Source organism: Heliconius melpomene, chromosome 13 (assembly GCF_056956725.1).
Source record: "Heliconius melpomene rosina isolate 202511_hmr_F chromosome 13, ASM5695672v1, whole genome shotgun sequence".
NCBI lineage: Eukaryota > Metazoa > Arthropoda > Insecta > Lepidoptera > Nymphalidae > Heliconius > Heliconius melpomene.
Window position 1 is genome coordinate 11,791,320 of NC_140401.1, and position 20,495 is coordinate 11,811,814.

General features: G+C 33.3%; 1 protein-coding gene across 1 annotated transcript in view; it reads left to right on the forward strand.

Annotated features, from left to right (window-relative positions):
* The window catches only part of LOC146532980 (uncharacterized), a 109,075-nt gene that overhangs the window by 45,821 nt on the left and 42,759 nt on the right, over positions 1–20,495 (forward strand). Inside the window, exons 2-5 of the mRNA XM_085196436.1 lie at positions 9,693–9,753; positions 19,096–19,204; positions 19,349–19,484; positions 20,310–20,427. Coding sequence (XP_085052562.1) covers positions 19,105–19,204; positions 19,349–19,484; positions 20,310–20,427 — 354 coding nt within the window. The 5' untranslated portion in view covers positions 9,693–9,753; positions 19,096–19,104. The remainder of the gene's footprint in view (positions 1–9,692; positions 9,754–19,095; positions 19,205–19,348; positions 19,485–20,309; positions 20,428–20,495) is intronic.

The following is a 20,495-nucleotide window of genomic DNA, read 5'->3' on the forward strand; positions in this document are numbered from 1 at the left end:
AACATTTGAGTGCTCCCGACGAGACGATCCCAACTCCGAAGAGTTTGAAATTATTTTCATTTCTCCGCTCTGGTACACTAAGCCGAATGTCTGTCAAATTATTCGTAAAGTGGAGAACGGAGTGTTTTAACAATATGTTCCCTCTGGCTATGCGGGAAAAAGCGTGAAATCAAAAAAACATGTATATCTTAGCGAGACTAATACCATAACCATCGCATTAGCCAGTCATCGTATTAGGTAACAAGTAAATAAACAATTTAAACGCATTTAAATTACCACTTATCCACTCATTGATATGATATTTAGTGTATGTAACCTTTGATGAGTCACCTTTGTTGGCGACATGCAGGCGAATGACCTTTTGTTGAGTTTCCTGACGGAAAGGTCTAATTTTATAGTGCAGTTCACAATAGATGGTTGTATTATGTACGATAAAGGTTATCAGTTCATATCCTCATATGGATGAACGTTTATTTGTCTTGTAGTTTATCTGAGTACAAAAAAGAATGGAAAGTGGCGAGCGAATTGTCTTTATCGCTTAGATTAATTCTATGTACCTTCTATAAACATTTATTTTATTAACAACAGTTATTATTTCAAGGCTGCCGTTTCGAGGTTATGGGTTCGATCCATCCGCTTCCAACTTCAGGGATTGAAATATTTAATTTCAGTTTTCATTTCCTTGGTCTGGTGAAGAAGCAACGGAAAGTGGGGAACAGTAGTGTCAGCAACATGTTTTACTTTTGCTGTTTTTTCTAGGCACTCAAGTAATCAATGTGTGTGGGACTTATAACTGTAATAATGAAATTCACAATATTCCTTTTATTGTATCAAAAGTGTGGGTGTGAAAACAATTTATCGATAGATACTTTTGGGGTAGTCTTATATACCTTAAAGCATGAGTGGGAGGTGGAAAATTTTGAAATATTTGTTATGTAGTTAAGAAGAGAAGATATTAAATATTTTGATTAGAAAATTGATAATTTATCAAATGTCGTCTATGATTTTTTAATTTCTATAGATTTGAACATTTTTTATGGGAATTTAAAGCATGATTATTTGAACCCTCAAAATACGCGGCTTACTCCGTCTCTATAAGAAAAAGATAAATTAGAAAAATACACTGGAAAGGCAATCTTTTTAGATCTATATATAGGACCAAGAAAACTATTTTCCAATATTTATAAGACGTACCGTCTAGTAGGAACTCGTACGTTATAAATAAACCGCACAAGGATCTGCTATTGACTGGTCGCATACCACGCGATATTGTGAGCCATTACTTATTTAAAAGGCTTTGTATTATAGGAAATAATATTTCTTATATACGAGTATGCTTAGCTTCACTTGAAATTCCTATAGGGCTTAATGTACTTATAGATTTATTTTTTACTTATTTTTTAGCTTCAAGCATGTTAGTTCGCTAAGTTCCCTCTGCCTACCTTGATACGTGCAGGATACAGCGTGAAGCAAAAGAAAAAAAAATCGAAATCTAAATCTTACTTATACTTTATTACTTGTTTTTAAAAATATAAATATATATAAGAATCAATTAATATTTTTTAAATTATCTCTCACACACTTACATAAAGTGTCGTTCACGCGATTGAACAATATTCAAGAGGAGCAAGTTCAAGACCAATTATGTTTAAATTTAGTTTAGTTTTTTATATTATAAGTTAGAGACAATTATTATTTAATGCTTTTTTTATAGATTTTGTAGATAATTGATATTTTTTCATATCCACTGAATATTTTTTGCAAGATTTTGACATAATACTTATTTTCATAGTCCGATAAGATTCAATCATCAACATAACAAAAATATATGGTCACCTTAACTCATACTTGATAAAAGAAGATAATTGATAGTAAGTGTCGCTTTGTACGGCGCCGACCGATTAAAATCTTTTTTCCTTTGCAATTTTTCTCGTATTTTCTCAACCGTTCTATGTACCGTTATCTAATTTTAATACAAAAGTTTTTCTACAACGGTAAAGTTCTGTTGTTTAGACAGTGTGACTTAGATAGGGTATTATACTGAATTTATAATTTTATGTTAATATTGTTTCCTTATTTGCTATGAATATTAGAATTATATCAGAAAGACTGGGACAGTTGGTGAATTCCTTACTTAATACTATGGCGGCATGAGAGAGTAGGTTCAATTTCCACATGGACCAAAATTATTTTTTAAATATTTTAACTTTCCCGACATTACGTAGGTTCACAGGTTTTAGGTACAAATAGGCTAAACTAGGGAGAGGTTGCCTTAAATTTGCCAAATGCCACAAAGATCAAATGACCGATACTTAAAAGCTATATTATAAAGCTATTATATAAAATCTAAAAAATATCTTGTTAAATATCTATTTTTAATAGATTTTAATAGATCCTTCTTAAAACTTCCAAAATAAAGAACTGGGCTCCACTCAGCGCTCATGGTGATCCGTCGCATTCCAGCTTCCGCAAATAGACGCTCCCTTCCCGACCTATTTCATTCTCGTCTCTTATTAACATATATAAATAAAACTTTTTAATGTCGTACGTTTATAAGTGTCTAAGTTGGAAAATAACTTTTGGATAAGAAATCATTAAGCAAAGTTGATGTTGAAATTGATTTATTTATATATGAATACATTTATGCATGTTAACAGAACTGTCTTCTGAACTTGTTGTAACTTCCTATAGGACTATTACTACCGACATGTTATTGTCTAACTTAGCGTCTAATTTGTAAAAAAGTTACCAAAGCGAGGAAATAAAAATATTAAACATTTCATTCCCACAAGTGGGAATCGAACCCTCAACCGTCGCATTGACAGTGGCACGCTTGTGCTCATGCGAGATCTGTTATAATAACATACGAATAGAGATTATACTTAGAATCATCAGTATCAAATGACCAAGCTCTTGAAAGCCAGCGCTCTCAGTGACGGTCGAGATGACAGAAAGGTACTGTCACGGCTCGGTGCACTGCGTGTCTATAATATTTCTGATTCTTACATTGGATGTTCAGCCTATGGCACAGTGGTTGGCGAAACCTTGTACTTTGTGTGATGATATTAGGTTCAAAGTTTTTTTAATAATTTTTGTTTTAAAGGGAGAATTGACACTATAGCGCTAATCGCGGTTCGTTCTTGTTCCGATCTCAGTGAGTTAAAAATATTCTTACATGAGAAACAATGAGAGTATTCACACTATCGTCCCGGTCAAGCTCCGGTCCAATTATGCATATAAGAATATTATAATATTTCATGCAAGAGATATGAGATCGGACCTAAAACGACCCAGCTCTAGGAATAGTGTAAATCCTCCCTAAAATTAAATGAAAAATTCATTCAAATTCAAAAAAGTTAACTTGTTCAGTTAACTGGTAGTTTAGGACTAAGACCACTAATATATTCATTATTGAATTGGAACCATGACCCATTCCTGATATTATCGCATTTAACCGAACATACTTTGCTTAATAAAACTAAGTATAGAAATATAGATAATAAAATGTTAATAGCAAAACAAGTCTATTACGTGATTTACGTCCAAGGCCTCAACACTACGTGATATACGAGATGTCAGTGAAACGCACCGTCACGCGTCGCTCACAGTCACAACGCATCTTGATGCGTGCCTTCTTCCATTTCTGTTTCATATTATTATCCTAATACTTAGATGGAATATAAAGTGGTTTTTATCTTTATTTGTCTTGAGGGTAAGTCACTCGGACAGTTTCTGAGAGGCGCGGGTTCGAATCCAGCTATGTTAACGGAGTGTCTTAACACTAGGTTCCCTCTGCTTACCCTGGTGTGTGGAGGATACAGCATAAAGCTGAATATTATTTAATTATATTATTTTGTTTATTAGTAGGTACCTACCTAAAATATACGAAAAAAAGTAATACATACATTCTTATTAATTTAATCGACTATCTCCACCATAATAACACCGTGAATCTATTTTTGGTGACCACATGGTATGTGTGAATGGCGGTTGTTTAGTTTTAGCAATCGCTTTAAAATCAATATTAAACACAACAATATTAAACAACAATATTAAACTATTATTAATAATATACATGGGATTGAGATTTCTGTTTATATAATAAGATTTTTGATTTCTACGATTATTACAGATTTTAAATGAAACTCATACATTTTTGGAAACCGGAAAAATGTTTCGAATACTTGACCCGTAACCACAGACTACTGCATATATGTGTTTTTATAGCGCTTAAAATTGGATGTGGTATTAGTAGATTCAATATATATTTTTTGGCTTTTATCGTCGCGTAGAAATCAGCGGAAAATGGGAAAAAGAGTGTCTTAACACTAGGTTCCCTCTGCCTATCCTAATGCGTGCCGGAAATTACATTAAGTTAAAAAAAGATATAAAATAAGCCTAAACTAAACGGTCACTATAAAATATTTTACTACCAACACAATTGGCTTGAAATCCATTTTCTATTACTCTTTACATTTGCAAAGCACTCAGAAACTCAGTTTTAGTAACGGTAGTATATCAATATTGATGCTTTTGAATTAGCTAACGCACTCATTGAACCGAATGGAGCTTACGCTGTAGTGAACCAAGATTTTGCTGAGTAATATGGTTGGAATAAAAGATAATCTGCTTGTGAAAACTTCTTATAGCTCTACTGGTCGTCGGTTCCTTTGAGACACATAATGGAAAATGACGCTTTTTTCCATTGCAGTAGGAATTTCGAGAATTCTATTAGTGCTTCCCTACACTCCGACTCTTTCAGCGTTCTGCGCCGCGTAGTCCCGGTTACCCAAAAGGTAAAATAGGTCATTATTACTAACCCTTCGCTGTCTGTCTGTCACCAGGCTGTATCTCAAAAATCGTGATAGACAATTGAAATTTTCACATGCCGCTTCTGTTGCCGCTATAACGAAAAATAGTATAAAATAGAATATAATAAATATTTAAGGGGGCTTGAATAAACGTGATTTTTTGCCGTTTTTATAAATTAAACTACGGGGCATTTCGTGCGCGAGTCCGACTCGCACTTGGTCCGCTTTTTTAAGGACCGTAACTTTGTTAAATGACTTCGAAATCGAAAGATTTATTAGGCATCTATAAATCAATGCTTTATATTCTTCGTAAAGCGAGAACAAATTGAACGCTCAATGATAAAATTTAAATTAGAATCACGTTCTGCTTCGGTTTCGATAAATCCACTGTTAATTGTTATTTTTTTACTATTGTAGGAGTTCGTTTCGATTATTAAGTATATTCTTTTGGTGATAACTTCCAACTATTTTATTATATTTATCTTTAAATCATGTAAGATGAAATCAAAGCGAATATTTTTTTTATTTAAAATTTAAATAAATCTTCCATACACAAAATAAACGGCTTTTAGTCTATCTATAATTACTATAACAAAATATATATTCACAACATTAACAAACATTATATAACTAACAATTATAATTCATAAGAATAATAGCAATATATGTCAAATTTCAATATAATAATGAACGTGCCCTTATTCCCACGGACGTCGCGAAATATTACAATATTACACAACTCGAGTGTCGTAACACTCGGCCATTGTTAAAAACATAATAAGCTTAACTGAATTACTGTTTACCTTGTGTGTAGCCTCCGTGCGTGTGGCCAAACGAGTTTTTGGTAAAAGAAGTAGATTTGTGGAACGATGTGATGTAAACAATGATTATTGTTTTGGTTTATGCGGTAAAAGATGGAAGAAACACAGCCTCACACTGTATTCCCGCATATAGCAGGATAGACAGAGAGAATCTAGTGTTAAGACACTTCGTTCTGATGGAAGAACTGGTCCCAAACCTAGAGATATTGCGTGTTGAGTTAGGTAAGCCAATGTCGCGCTTTTTCTTACGAGAGTAGCAGAACTTAATCTTATCAGCAAGCAGGTCCAATATTACCCCAAATAAGATTTGTATCCACAATCATCACGTTTAGTTCTTATTTGTTTCATTTGCTTTTTTGAAAATACGCGTAGAAAATCAGACTAATATTATTATGTTGCATGTTGATTTTAGTAATAAATAGGATAAAATAAAACAGTTCATTTCATGCAGTTCACGATTATATTACTTTAATGTTGAAGTAATGAGGAATAGCAAAGAAGCCGTCTAAATCAATTTGCAGATAAAACATACATGCAAAGGTGAGATTTAAATTAAAAGATTTTAAAGCGAAAAAGTATTCCAAAAATGTATTATATTCAAATTAACGCGTTAAACCCGGTTAGAGTTCCTTTTAAAATATGAAAAATCTTATTATATCTCCCACTTTCCGCCCATTTAGACATTACATGCTGAGTGTATTACATATATTATATCGTAGAGTTCACTTAATTTTAACTCATTAATTCACACTTGTTGATTGAAAATTTTTAACAAATTGAAAGAATTCGGCGGAAAGTGGATAACGGAAGTGTCTTACTTAACAGTAGGTTCCCAGATTCCTTGCAAATGCGGGATAAAGTGTGAAGCTAAAAAATATAATTATATTACTGAGTAAGTAGTATTTAAATACACAATTGTTTTAACTAAGAAGCAAAAAGATATATAATATTTATATGATGAGATCATTATGAAAGAAATGTGCAATCATCGGAACACAATAGCGTTATGTGAGATCAAGGTTCTTCGTTTTTTTACAAGTCAATGAACTTTTATGTACGTCTATATAGGTGTCTACCTAGTAGGAGTAGTGCCTGGTTGTACTTACTTGGGGGTCGTGTGGTCAATTTTCGAATATTTGAAACAATACTTAATACTATAAAGTTAAAGAATTTGCTTGAACGCTCGAATTTTAGGAACTATTGGTCCAAATTGAGAACTTGAAGAGAGAACGCTCTTAAGTTTAATTTCTCTGTGCATAGTTTTAGAATATATGTACTATATCGTAGATGCGTAGTAATAAAAAAAATGTGTCGTGACTATTTAACATATCTTTATAATGTTTATATTGTTGTTATGTTATCGTTATAAAGTATTTCAATGAATAGTTCAATATTGTTTTGATTTCTATCGTTAAGGTCAAGGTCTATTGTTCGTTTTTTATTTAATTGCTCATTTTTTGTAGCCCACGCTATTGTCGCGTACTTATATGCTAACTATATTAGGTACAGGTTAGTTCAAATTCTTGAAATGAGACCATTAATATAAAAAAAATATAATGTGGTGTCGTGGGACACCAGGTAGGGACGAAGTTCCTTCGGCTAATGTAGAATCGACACAAATTGCAAAAAAGTCATGCTCAATTTTATGTAGGTTTTCTTGATTTTTCTCTTAAATTTTGCTGATTAGTTTTTATTTAACAACAAGAAAGTATTTAGGAAATTCAGTATTTTAGGAAATAATAAATTACTTTAAATAAAAAAACATCGTAATTCAAATTATCAACTAAAAAAAGAAAGAGGGAGAAAGAGAAAGGTATTATACACTACTCGTCTGTAATGTCTAAATACATTTTTCTTACGGTTTTACTATCACATTTTTTTCAGTTCGGTCACGCAGCCGAATCCCTATCCCTTCCAAGCCTGCCGTAAGGAACTTCGTTCCAAAATATATAAGAAGTATAATAATTGAAGCGGCACAGCATACGAGTGTAAAAGCCACGGGTTCAATTTCCATACGTGGAAATGAATTATTTTCATTTCTTCGCTTTGGTAATAAGACAAGCGCATCATTGAGTTCCGCCACTACCTAAAAACGCAATATCTCAAAAATTAGGCGGATAGCGCGGAACTGTTTCAAAGTTAGGTTCCTTCTGCCTACTCTTCTATATACGGGATTTACAGTGAAGCTACAAAACATAATTATATTTAAATGTATGTTTACATTCAAAAATCTCCAAAACTTTACAAAAGCATTAATATTAATTCAATTTTGTAGGGCTCTTGTCCCACCACTTGAATTTGTATATCAATGGTTTAGAAATTAATTCGAATTCAACCTTCAATTACTTCGCGGGTTTTTTGTTTTTTTTTTTATCAAATATAATGAAATCTCTCGAGATTAGAATTTAAGATTACAGCATCCCCGACGGTCTCCATTCTGTTTATTTTTATGACGCTCTGGGACCTGTCAAGAATCATTATTGCTGTTGCTTTATTTCAAACGTTTTTTTTTCAACTTTATTTTATCTCAATATCTCTTAAATTGTGGTGCCTTGTTTTAAATTTGATTTTTTTATAATCTAATAAATTTAGAACGAACGAGGTAGTCTTGGGGCAGAGGCATAGAGTTTAACTTAAAACGCGACAGTTGTGAGTTTGAATCTCACTGAAGGAATTCCATTTCCTCACTCTGTTAAAAAAGCAAACCGTGGCATTGTGTTTCGCCACTCAACAGGCAATGTCTCGAAAATTGTGCGGCAAGTGGAGTACGGATTATCTTAACATCAGAGATTACCTCTGCCTACGCTGCCATATAAAATACAAACAATCTTATTTAAATGTATGCAATATCGCTATATTAGACTTAGTCTAGCCCACTACCATTTCTATAAATACTAGATTTCACAAACCGTGCTTCAGTATCTTGAGCAACACGACGTAATTCTTCATTCGTAACGCGAAACGGGGCTTTAATTCTGTACCTATTCAAAGCAAACGTTAAGCCCCTTTAATCTTTTGTTTCTGTTATCAATTTCTGTCCAAAGTGAAGTAAGTTTTATAAAGCTTTATCTTATTTATCCTTCAAAAGCTTCTTAATCATTACTTAATTTAACAATTTAGTCTTTTATTTTTTCTGAATAGCTACCAGCCTTATTAATAATAATAATATTTTTTCTGAATAGCTACCAGCCTTATTAATAATAAATATATTAATTAAATTGTAAAATTGATATTGAAAAGAGCAACTGTTAAATTTGTTACCTGCTCTCTACAAGGCAGAACTGTCTTCCAAATCGATGGTAGTGTTACATATGTCCATTTCACAATTCGAAACTGCTTGCAAAAGTCTAATTGATTAAATAATATTTTAAACGTTATATATTTTTTAACTATATTACGATACATGTAATAAAATGTCATTACCTTTTTTCTCTATAATTAGCAAAGTAAATAACGTTAATGTATGAAAAGCTGTATAAATTATTCAACGAGGAAAAATCTAGATTTAGAGCTATCTCCATCTGAATTTTAAATTAAGCATTAAAATAACGACCCGTAAAAAGTACCGCCTCCCGTTTGACTAACAGTACTTACATATATAATGAAGAACAGTACAATATTATTATATAAGACTGGCAGGTTTATTTTGTTCTTATATTTCTTTAAACATCTTTATAAGAAACATTTTCAAAAAAAATAATAGAAATAAATACTCTCAAATTGAAAAACATTGCTAACATAATTTAAGTATTATAGTAGAGAATTCATATTTATAATATAGTCTCTGTGTCAGTCTTTAAAGTACCTGGGAACGGAATATTAATACACTTCGTTCCTATTAAGACACTAGAGAGGACATCGAATATGTCGTGCTTACAGTCGCACGTGCCCCTGCCCAGGTGCCACATATACCAACTTATTAGCGACTACCTCTTCCGCAAAATGTAGAAGATATATTAGAATAATATAAACGAATACTTCACTTACTAAGATCTAAAGTAATAAATATATGTGTACATTTATACATTATACTTATACATATCTATATATTTGATTTCAGATAGTGGCGGGGTCGCCGTAACCATGGCAGCCGGTGTCGAAACAAACCCCTAAACTAGCGGGTTAGTATTACTATAATTACGTTTTGTATATAAATTTATTTTATTTTTTATTGCGTGTTGAGTGACGGCACTCAATGCCGCGCTTTGCATTGTTATCACAGCGAGGAAATGAGAATATTAAATATTACTTTCCTAAAAGTGGGAATCGAACCCACAATCCAAACGATTACAGTTCATGCTTGTGCTCCTGTGCCACCATGACCCCATTGATACAAATTAAAAAAAAATCAAATCCGTTTCACGCTGTATCCCGCATATGGCAGAGTAGGCAGAGGGAAACTAATGTTCGCACTAACACTACGTTTTTCAATTTCTGCCGAATTATTCTAGGCATTGTGAGTTGAGTGGTGGAACACAATGAAAATATAAATTTAAATAAATATTTATTTTGTTCAAGTGGAGATCGAACCCACTGTCGCGTTTATAGTCACTTTGTGCCCCTGTGCTACGACTGGCCTCGTACATATATATTATCATATACATATAAAAACGAAAAGTAAATATGCGTATAATTTTCGCGATTATTAAATTAAACCGTAGAATTCACGCTCTGTTTAAAACAGAGGTACTGTTCTACGTAAAAATAAATCTCATTACGTGTAACGTGAATATAAAACAAGCTATTAAGCTTGATGATACAGTCACGAGTCAGTATTAATTTTGTCCTTCATGCCGGATTACTGACGGTGCCTAATATATGTTAATGTCTTTTGTTCTATAAATACATCTATCCTTTTTTTAAGGTAAGTAGTGTCAATTTTCTCCGTTTTCTGCTTTCCGCCCAAATTCGTAACAAACTCAACGCTTTCATTATTTACCCGAGTGGATGGACCTCCACAGACCAAATTATTTTTTTGAATCTAAGACGCACCATCATGGCATACGTGCATGCAAGAAATCTTAAATTACCAAAAAAATGTAGATTCGATACTCACTAGAGATAATTAATTATTTTTTCTCCTATCTAGCTCCTAGGTAGCAAGACAAAACGCGGCGTTGAGTTGCGCTACTCAACACGCAGTCTCAAAAGTAAAGCACAAATAAAATAATCAGTAGACTGTAAATAAAGTTTAATGAAATAATTTTCACATAATTGCAAATAACAGTTGTAACAGAACCGAATGTTTGCGGACCGTTATAATAGTGAATTTATTTGAATTGTAAATTATTCTGAAACCTCATCTGTGTTTTTGTGCTCTAGAAATATTTCAATTTAAGTTAAAAGATGAATTAAGTTTTAGTTTGCAGGACATTTTGACTAAACTCGATGGTTGTAGATTTGATCACCATAAGGAGAGAAAAAATACACGCGAGTAATTAAATCTAGGTTTCCTCTGCCTTCCCTGCCTAGCTGCTTAAGATATACCTAAGTGAATTCTCATATCTCCAAAAAGTACAGAACCGACTTTGATGAGACTTGAACTGTTCTTAAAATTATACGATTAAAATGAAAACGATCTGAGATGTGATGATCAAGATCGTTATTGCGCAGCGGTATAACATGTGATTGTAAACGCGACGATTGTGGGGTCGAATCCCACTTAGAGGAGTGAATCATTATCAATTCTTCACTGTGGTAACAAGACAAAACCCGGCACTCAACACGTAATGTCTCGGAAATCGGGCGAAAAGTTAGGACTTAATAATAGATTCCCTCTGCTTACCATGGTAAGTGCGGGATACAGCGTGAAGGTAAAGAAAATACATGATCGAGCATTCGATTATTTTCTAAACAAAAAACAACGTGTTTATAATAGACGTGGGCAAAACGTATTGCCCTACATACATATTTTATGTTAAACTATAAACGCTTTGAACTCGGTATGGAGGCCGTTAGTGAGTGAACACTTGAATAAATAACTATGTTTTGGTATTACTTCAAATATAAAAGAAATATTAGTATAAATATGCCGTCGTAGAGTGTTTGATAAGTGTGTGACGCCTGCGATGTTGTGAGTTAGTTTTTCTCTTGGGGGAAACGTTTGTAAATATTATGATAAAATTTTGGACTAGAATGGACGGAAAATGGAAAGCGTCTTGTCTTAACACTAAGCTCCTCTGTCTACTTTGCTACATGCGGGATACAGCGTGAAGCTGAAAAAGAAAATAAAAGTCATCTTAACGCTACTTGTGGCAGAATTTAAGGCCTCCAGAGCCGGCGACCAGATCGAGTGAAAATCAAACGCATAACCTATCGCTGTTACAGTCGCGCACTCAGTTTTTTTTTATTATTTTTAGTTACCCCGAAATACGAAAAGAGATGGGGTTGACTTAGAAAGGACTTAGAAGGGGGGAAAACATGATTTTCCATTTTACCTCTTAAACTCGCAACAATATCAATTTGCGGGCGTAGTTAGTACATTATATAATACTCTACATGTAATATCACGTAGAAGTATAATTATTATTGATTAAATCAACTGTTGTAAGGCTTCACTAATCTGCTTAATTGTTTTTACGTGGTTCTTAGTAATAAATGTTTTATGTAAATGTAACGTATCTACAAATATCGGACTCTATTGTAGCATTGTGGTTAATATCTGGCTCTATACATGATAGTTGTAAATTCAATCTCTATTTAAAAACAAAATGACTTATCCCGAGTGGGAATCGAACCTACAACCATCGCGTTGATAGTTAGACACTGTACTATACGTCTACTATAGGTGCTGTCCACTGTGTAGATTATAGGCATGCCACTAAACGATTTGCGTGTCTAATTAAAGACATTCATAATTATTAATATCAACAAGTTTCATTAGACGTATCTTCACGCAAATGTATTTATCTGTATTGTCTATTATGTCTTCTACATATAGGTATATTACTTTTTTTTTCTTTTGAAATTATCTAACGATACTGCCTGTAGGCGTGACCATTGTGGGTTCGATTCCCATTGAGGGAATAAGTTATTTTCATTTGCTCCCTCTAGTAACATGACAAAGCGTATTGTACTACCACTCAAAACGCAATGTTTTAAAATTGGGCGGAAAGTGAGGAACGAAGTGTCATAACATTAGGTTCCCTCTGCATGCTTTTATTAATCACGGCGTTATAATACCGCCCACCAAAAAAAAAGTATATATTTAAAAAAAAATATCTTTTTTTTATATTTCGTCTTAATCTTCTAAAAAAGTTGTGTCACTAATTACTTTATTAGCACTTTACAAGTTACAGTTAAGCTAGGTAACTTATTAAACTTAAATTATTAACTTAGATTATTATAAGCTTAGAATATTAAATTTTGTTTAAAAAATTATTATAATTTATACAAATCTTGACAACATGTTTGCTCTACGCTAAATTGAATCCATTACCAGGCGTGGCGTGCTCCGAGTTATGCGTGACTTTAAAATTTCATTAAACTGATTAATTTCATAATAAATTCTCAGTCGCGTGTGACCAATGAGATTAACGATTTCTACTATTTAGAGACTAGTATATAGTTATTAGTAGAATGTTGGGATGAAACATTTTCATTGATTTTGCTCTATATTTTGTTTATTGTTTATGGTATAAGTTGCGTTAACTTTATAACAAACTTGTATTTTTAAAGGAAATAATATAGCAAAATAAAGTAGCTTTACGCTTTTCCCGCTTGGCAAGTTCGGCTTATGTTGGTTCATATTTTTCCAGGTCCAAACAGATAAAAGATAAAATGCTAAAAATGCTAATTAGCATAATATGGATGATGCATAAATATAATAAACAAAAATTATCAACCATATCAAGTGCAAAGGCTGTCGTAGCACGGCGGCGTACTGCGGCAACTTTGTAAACGCTGTAGTTGTGAGTTCGATTTCCTCTCGGTGGAATGAATTATTTCTATACACGCTTTGCCAACGGAGAACGGAGTGTTTTAACTCCAGGTTCTTCCTACTTAACTGTTTTGCAGTAAACAGCATGAAACAGCTCTTTGTTAACGACGAAACTTGGGCCAAGAAGCTTTCCGCTTTATCATATTATTTAAAGCTCCAGCACCAGGTGCTCTAACAAAATGTCCACTTAATATAAAGGCCAATTTATATTCTCGTCGTACTTTAAAACCTATTATTTTCCTAATTGCTTTGTATCAGAATGTACTTCTACTTTGAAAACGATCGTCGTTTCCTTTGACACTGGCCTAATTTGATTTTAAATGATCTTGTTATATGGTTGTAGGTAAATTATGTAAATTTATTATATTATATAACTTAAAAAAGGTTTTATAACTTAAGTTAATAAAGATATTTTAAGATATTATCCTAAGGAACTGTATTACGTTAATTATAATGAAAGTACGTATGTAATAATTGTGATATCAGTTGATAGTCTAATATATAAAAATACGAAATTTTAATGATAAATTTATTAAAATATGTTTAAACACTTAATTTATCGGAAAGAATGGTATCTATCGTTAACAAACAAAAACTCTGCCAAAGGTTGCGTATATTCAATTTTTTCGCGAAATTGTAGTGTGAGAGATAACTCATCACTGTTTTGTTACAAGAGCGAGGAAATGATTAATTCTCCTGCTTAGGAATCGAACACATAATCGCCGCGTCTACAGCCAGACGCCCTTCCGCTGCACCACGACGATCTCTTACCAACTAGGCATAAGAAGTTTCAGTAACAACAATGTTCGGGAATGTCAAATGCACTTACCGTATAATTCCATAGCCGTGACCTATTTCACAGACCTTGACTCCCAGTACGCGGGTACTGAATCGATACAAGCGCATTTAAACTATGTTATTTTCTAAAATTGTAATTTTTGTAAAAATCTTGTTTTAAAAGACCGTCGTGGCGCCGTGGCATAGTCTGTTCATAAACGTGATGGTTATGGATTCGATTCCCAATATATAATAGATAATTATATTTACTAACCTTTTGCTCGTACTGGTAAGAAAACAAAGCATGGCGTTGAATTCTGCTTCTCAATGCGCAATGTTTGGAAAATGAGAGAAAAGAGCATCCGTTCCCCACCCACCCTACAACTAGGTTCCATCTGCCTACTTTGCTATATGCGGGATAAATAATAAATAATATTATTCATTTAGTATGAAAATAACACACCTTTAACAAATAATTTCAAGTAGTGTTAGATAACTATTTTAAGCTTAACTCAAGTACCGTATTGGCTATTATAGATAAGGCATGAAGATGTGTACAAATGTTTGGACTGTTCTTATCAGTTATTTACGTAATAACGTAACTGATAACAGTAAATTAGAAATTAAAAGTTAAAATATTCAAGTTTTATATATAATATTCAATTTTCAATATGACTTCTATGTCCTGTCTTTATTTGAATAACATTCAAATAAAGAGCTGGGGCTTTGCCCACGTTGTCAAACTCAAATGACATATTTTAAATGGCTGATTTAACTTTGATCACTGGTACTGTTGGATACATCTAAACAATTGTGTAACATAGCCTTATTAATTCAAATCAATTCCAAGATTTGTATGTTCACGGTTCAACAGAACGTACTCTTCAGCTTTATGATATTGGTGTAGATAATATAGAACGAAAGGTGAGAAATGGAGGTTTCTTTATCGGAATGGAGTATCTTAACATAAGGTTTCCAGGTTCTCTTTGCCTTCCTTACTATTTGCGAGATACAACGCGAAGCTAGAAAAAAAACAAAATCGTTTCTTCACTAAACGTACATACAGGAAATAAATGTGTTAACAGCTAAGTTCTATTTGTCTACCCTACCATAGAATATATTATATTAATAAGCGATAAACTAATAGATATTAAATACATGGACATAGCTATGATAAAGAGTGTTATCGTAGTAATTTATGATTGATCAATTTTGATAAGATACTATGACGACAATAGATTATTATCAGAGAATAATGTCTATAAAAGTGCGTTTCGAATATTAATTTAATAAGTGTTTAATGTGTTTGAACGCACAACTTATTTTTTTTTATGTAAAAGCAAAACTTTTAAATGTATTTTGTCGTTGAAATTACAAACCTGTAACTATGTGTTTTCGAAACCGCCTTTACACGGTGTCCTACTATAATCCCTACGATTGTGGGTTTGATTCCCCACTCGGAGAAATTAATTTTTTTTTCTCTCTAAAACCGAGTTAGTCACTTAATTTGCAATATTTTAATAACTGGTGGTCAGCGGACTGTTTTAACACTAGGTTCCCTCTGCCCTCCTTGCTGTAGGTGTTACCGGGTAGCATACAAACATTTCATTCATTCAGTACAATAATTTCATATTCACATTTACGTATTAGGCCTTATACATATTATAAGAGGCACTCCATTAGATGAGAGATTGAAAATGTGAGCTCGAGCAAACGGCGCCTACATCATTTTCATAGCTTTATTTTTTATACTTACATTTCGCATCTTTGCGTAGCAGATATCTCGCGAGGGAATCAATTACTTTCATAACTCCATTTTTCTCGCTTTGATAACAACACAAAGCGCGGCGTTGAGTTCCCCCACTCAATAAATTCTTAAAAAATGGGTAGTAAAAGCGGAACATAGTATCTCAAGACTAGGTAGGGGACCTAGTGAAATTTACACAGAACAAAAAAAAGAGAGTCAGATCACTCTGTCACTAATTACTTTCATAACAAATTACCTATCAATACAATTTTCCACTCAATGTCTCTCCAGCGATGTATTACAGCTTGTTTCCTCCTATACGATCTGACGTATCTTCCATCTCGTTCGCAGCATCCCTATCGATCGGTGCCCATGACCTTCGTGCATAAACAGGGCCCTGACCTTGTCTGTATATCCTTTTTTCCCTAGTTTCTTTGTGTTTTGTAAGTAAATTGGAATGTAGGTTTAATTTATTTTGCTTAATATTGGTAGATGAGATGTTTTGGTTGTACGTTATAGTAATATAAATATGCGAAATAATGGAAACTATTATTTTTTTTTCGATGGCTGTGGGTTCTATCCCTATTCTAATTAATTAACCTTTTTCCTAATTTGGCCAACGAAAGCGGCGTTGAGTTCCACCACTCAAATTGCAAAGTTTTGAGTGAAAAATGGAGAACGTTGAGTATTCAGGTAAAAAGTTGTAAATTAATTCAGGATACATTAGAGAATAAGTCTTTTTATAGGCAATGAGACTAAAACACCGACCAAGTGCGAATTGAACTTGCTCATCGAAGGTTCCGTACCAATTTAAGTACAACTTTTATAAGTACAACTTATAAAATTTGACAAATTTAACTAATTTAAATTTGCACGAGTGCATACGCAATTGTTTTGTATGAAATTAGTAAGTTTACTTAAAATAAGTTGTTTTACAACCCAAAAATATTATCGAGAAATGCCAAATAATTCATAAAACCGAGTAAAATTTCAGGAAAATTCCGTGTGCTTGAACTGAAGAGCTTTTAGGAGCAATTACAAATACTTGGAAAGTAATTATCCTACGCGTTTTGAGTGAGAATTGGGGAAAACAATATTGTATGGTATAATTGTTATACTGAGGTTGTCGTGGCCCGGTAGAACAGCGTCTGACTGTAAACGCGACGGTTGTGCGTTCGAATTTCAAACTAGGGGTGAATGCCCAATGTGGGGGAGTGTCTAAACACTTGTTTCCCTCTTCCTCTCCTGCTATCCGGGATACAGCTGGTAGAAAATATATAAAAATAATAAGGAACATACTTAGATGTACTTATAATATATAATTTCTTACTTGTTTATTATTCAAATTCCTTAATAGATTAAGCTTTCAAACAACATTAACGTTAACGCCAACAAAATATCGACTTCGATTTAAGTATTAACTTATCAAATAAATTATTGGCTCAACAGTATTACCTGTCAAACGGGATTCTATTTGTAATGATAATATCAGCAAGGCTGGGACTCGACTGTTATCTATATATATAAAAGGACTTGTCCTCACTGACTGAGGTAAGACGCACGCACAGCCGTAACCGCTGTGCGTAGAAACGTAAAATTTGGACAGATGTTTACTTTCGTAATCTGGACATCCACTAAGAAGGGATTTTGAAAATTTTTTACCCTGAAGGGGTGAAATAGGGGTTCAAAGTTTGTATGGAAAAAAAATTAAATCGGCACCGATTTTTATAAAATTTGAAATTTAGATTTTTAAAAGTATTTAATTGAACACGTGTTTCATCGTTTTCTAGAATTCTCCCCCTAAGGGTGCATATAAGGGGTTGAAAGATTGTATAGGTTTTTTTTAAATCGTCACCAATTTTTATAAAATTTGAAATTCAGACTCTTAAACGTATATAATTAAACATATGTTTCATGGTTTTCTAGAATTTCCCCCTAAGGGTGCAAATAAGGGGTTGAAAGTTTGTATGGGAAAATTCTTAAATCGCCACCGATTTTTATAAAATTTGAAATTTAGACTCTTAAAAATATTTAATTGAATATGTGTTTCATGCTTTTCTAGAATTCACCCCCTAAGGATGCAAATAAGGGGTTGAAAGTTTGTATGGAAAAATCTTCAAATCGCCACCGATTTTTATAAAATTTAAAATTTAGACTCTTAAAAATATTTCATTGAACACATGTTTCATGGTTTATTAGAATTCACCCCTAAATAAGCTAGCGAAGCTGCGCGCGTCCGCTAGTCTAATATAAATAAACATTAGCAATAGACACAGTCGTGGCGCATCGCTACAGTGTGCAACTGTAAATGCGAGGGTTGTGGGTTCGATTCGTAATTGGGGGAAGGAACTATTTTCATTTTCTTACTCTGTAATAAGATAAAGCGCGGCGTTGAGGTCTTCCACACCAAACTCAACGTCTCAAAAATGTAATGATTCCAGAGGAACGGAATGTCTTAATACGTGGTTCCCTCTGCCTGCCGTGTAATACGGGAAAAAGCGTGAAGCTGTGTTTTTATGCAACATTTTGGTTTAAATTTATTTCATTTTAAGCTTTTAAGTAAATGAGCTTTCATATTTTAGTACAAGTTAATCTCAGCTTAATTAATGAAGATTATACAGTGGCAGATGTTAGGATAGAATTCTCGACACGTGTTGCCTCGCGAGTAATAAACACAAACTAATATAATTATCCAATCTTCTATGAAGTCATAAACTTTGTAAGCCGCGTTATGACTTTATTAGATGGATGGATTAATAACACGAGTTGGTTATGGGTTCAAATCATCGACATACTATAAATAGTAGTGTTTTAAATTTACATATCCCTTGTATGTTACGATATGTGAAAACAAAATAAGAAACAGTTTACAGTATTTATAAATGAAATTATTTTTAAAAACTTGCATTTGCACTTGAAAAAAAAGCTTTTAATGAACTACTTTTATGTATTTAACTATAAGTTTTATGAATTTAACATATTTTCAACGTATTTTTACAGTCAGTGCGGATGTCGGGCGGAGGCGGCGGCGCGGGGCTGATGTCGTGCGTGCGCGAGGGCTCCCTCGAGCCGCCCTACCGACCGCCGCACGCCGATCATAGCACTCATGGTTGGTATTTGTATTGTTTTTGTAATTTGGATATGAACCTGTTGACTGTAGGTAAAAAAAATATTAATAATACATGCATATTTAATATTTTTGTTCTCAAATATTTCCCTATAAGCTCATTTTTTTATTTTACTTATTTTATAGGCGAAGGGCGAACTGGTCGGTTCCTACGCGGCCTCCGGCGTATGTTCAAGCGGCGTACGCGCACCGACAGCTCCCCCGACCCGAAGAGCAGTTCGACTAGCGAGCTTTTGGACACAGAGCGCCATACTAGAAGAAAGTCAGTATATTTATGAAGCGGTGTTAAGCGCTGCGTTATTTAGTTTCGGTTCGAATTCGATACTTTGTGTGTTGAGCATCGGAATAATTTTATATTGCGTTTTCTCTTTTGTGTGACAAAGTGGAGAAATATTTTTTTTACCCTTACGCTGTATTCTTTTAGCGGGAAAGGCAAAGGGAACCTTGTGTTAAGACACTTTCGAGGGATTTATTTTGAAGATGAAAATTATTATGTTCCCAATTGAATATAGAAACATCGTGTTTATAGTCAGTTGCTATCTCATTGCATCATGAGGGTCTCGACGGTCTCTCGGTTTTATAATAACCATTTTATAAAATTATACGAAGGGTAACTTTAAAATTAACTAATGTTTTTGTTATTTTGAAGTTGTTTTGCAAAATTTCAAAGTTTGTTTAGCTTTAATTTAATGTACACATAGCGCCATCTCACGAGAATAGTATAAAACACTAAATTTATATTTACTGTAGATATCATTGCTTAACTACATTAATTTTCAATGAAGTAAATGTTAAATATTAGATTTTCAACGTATGGTTTTGCTCCCGTGATATAATCGGTGAGTTGTTACAAATTTAGTTGAGAAATGTTGTTTTAAAAATTAAGCGGAAAACGGAGACTTGTGTCCCTTGATCTTATAAATCATGAAAGTTCAGATATTTTCTATATAATATATTTTTTATGTAGTTTAACACTCGATACTTTTGACACCACCTTTAAATATTATCTATCTATAATAGGTAGTTGTCCATTCAACCATGATAAATAATTAATTAAATTTAAATTAATCTTAAGCTTTATTTCCAGAGAGGGCGCATACGGCAGCGGACTGTCAGTGTCCCACGACTCCGTCTTCACTGGAGAGAGGTCAGATGAGTCTAGCGACGAGAGACCTGCACTCGCACAAGTTGCATCTTCTCATCGAGTAAGTATACATATTATGCACTTATACTACCCTCGGGGGGGCGAAGTCGGCTTCGCCCGGGTTAAATT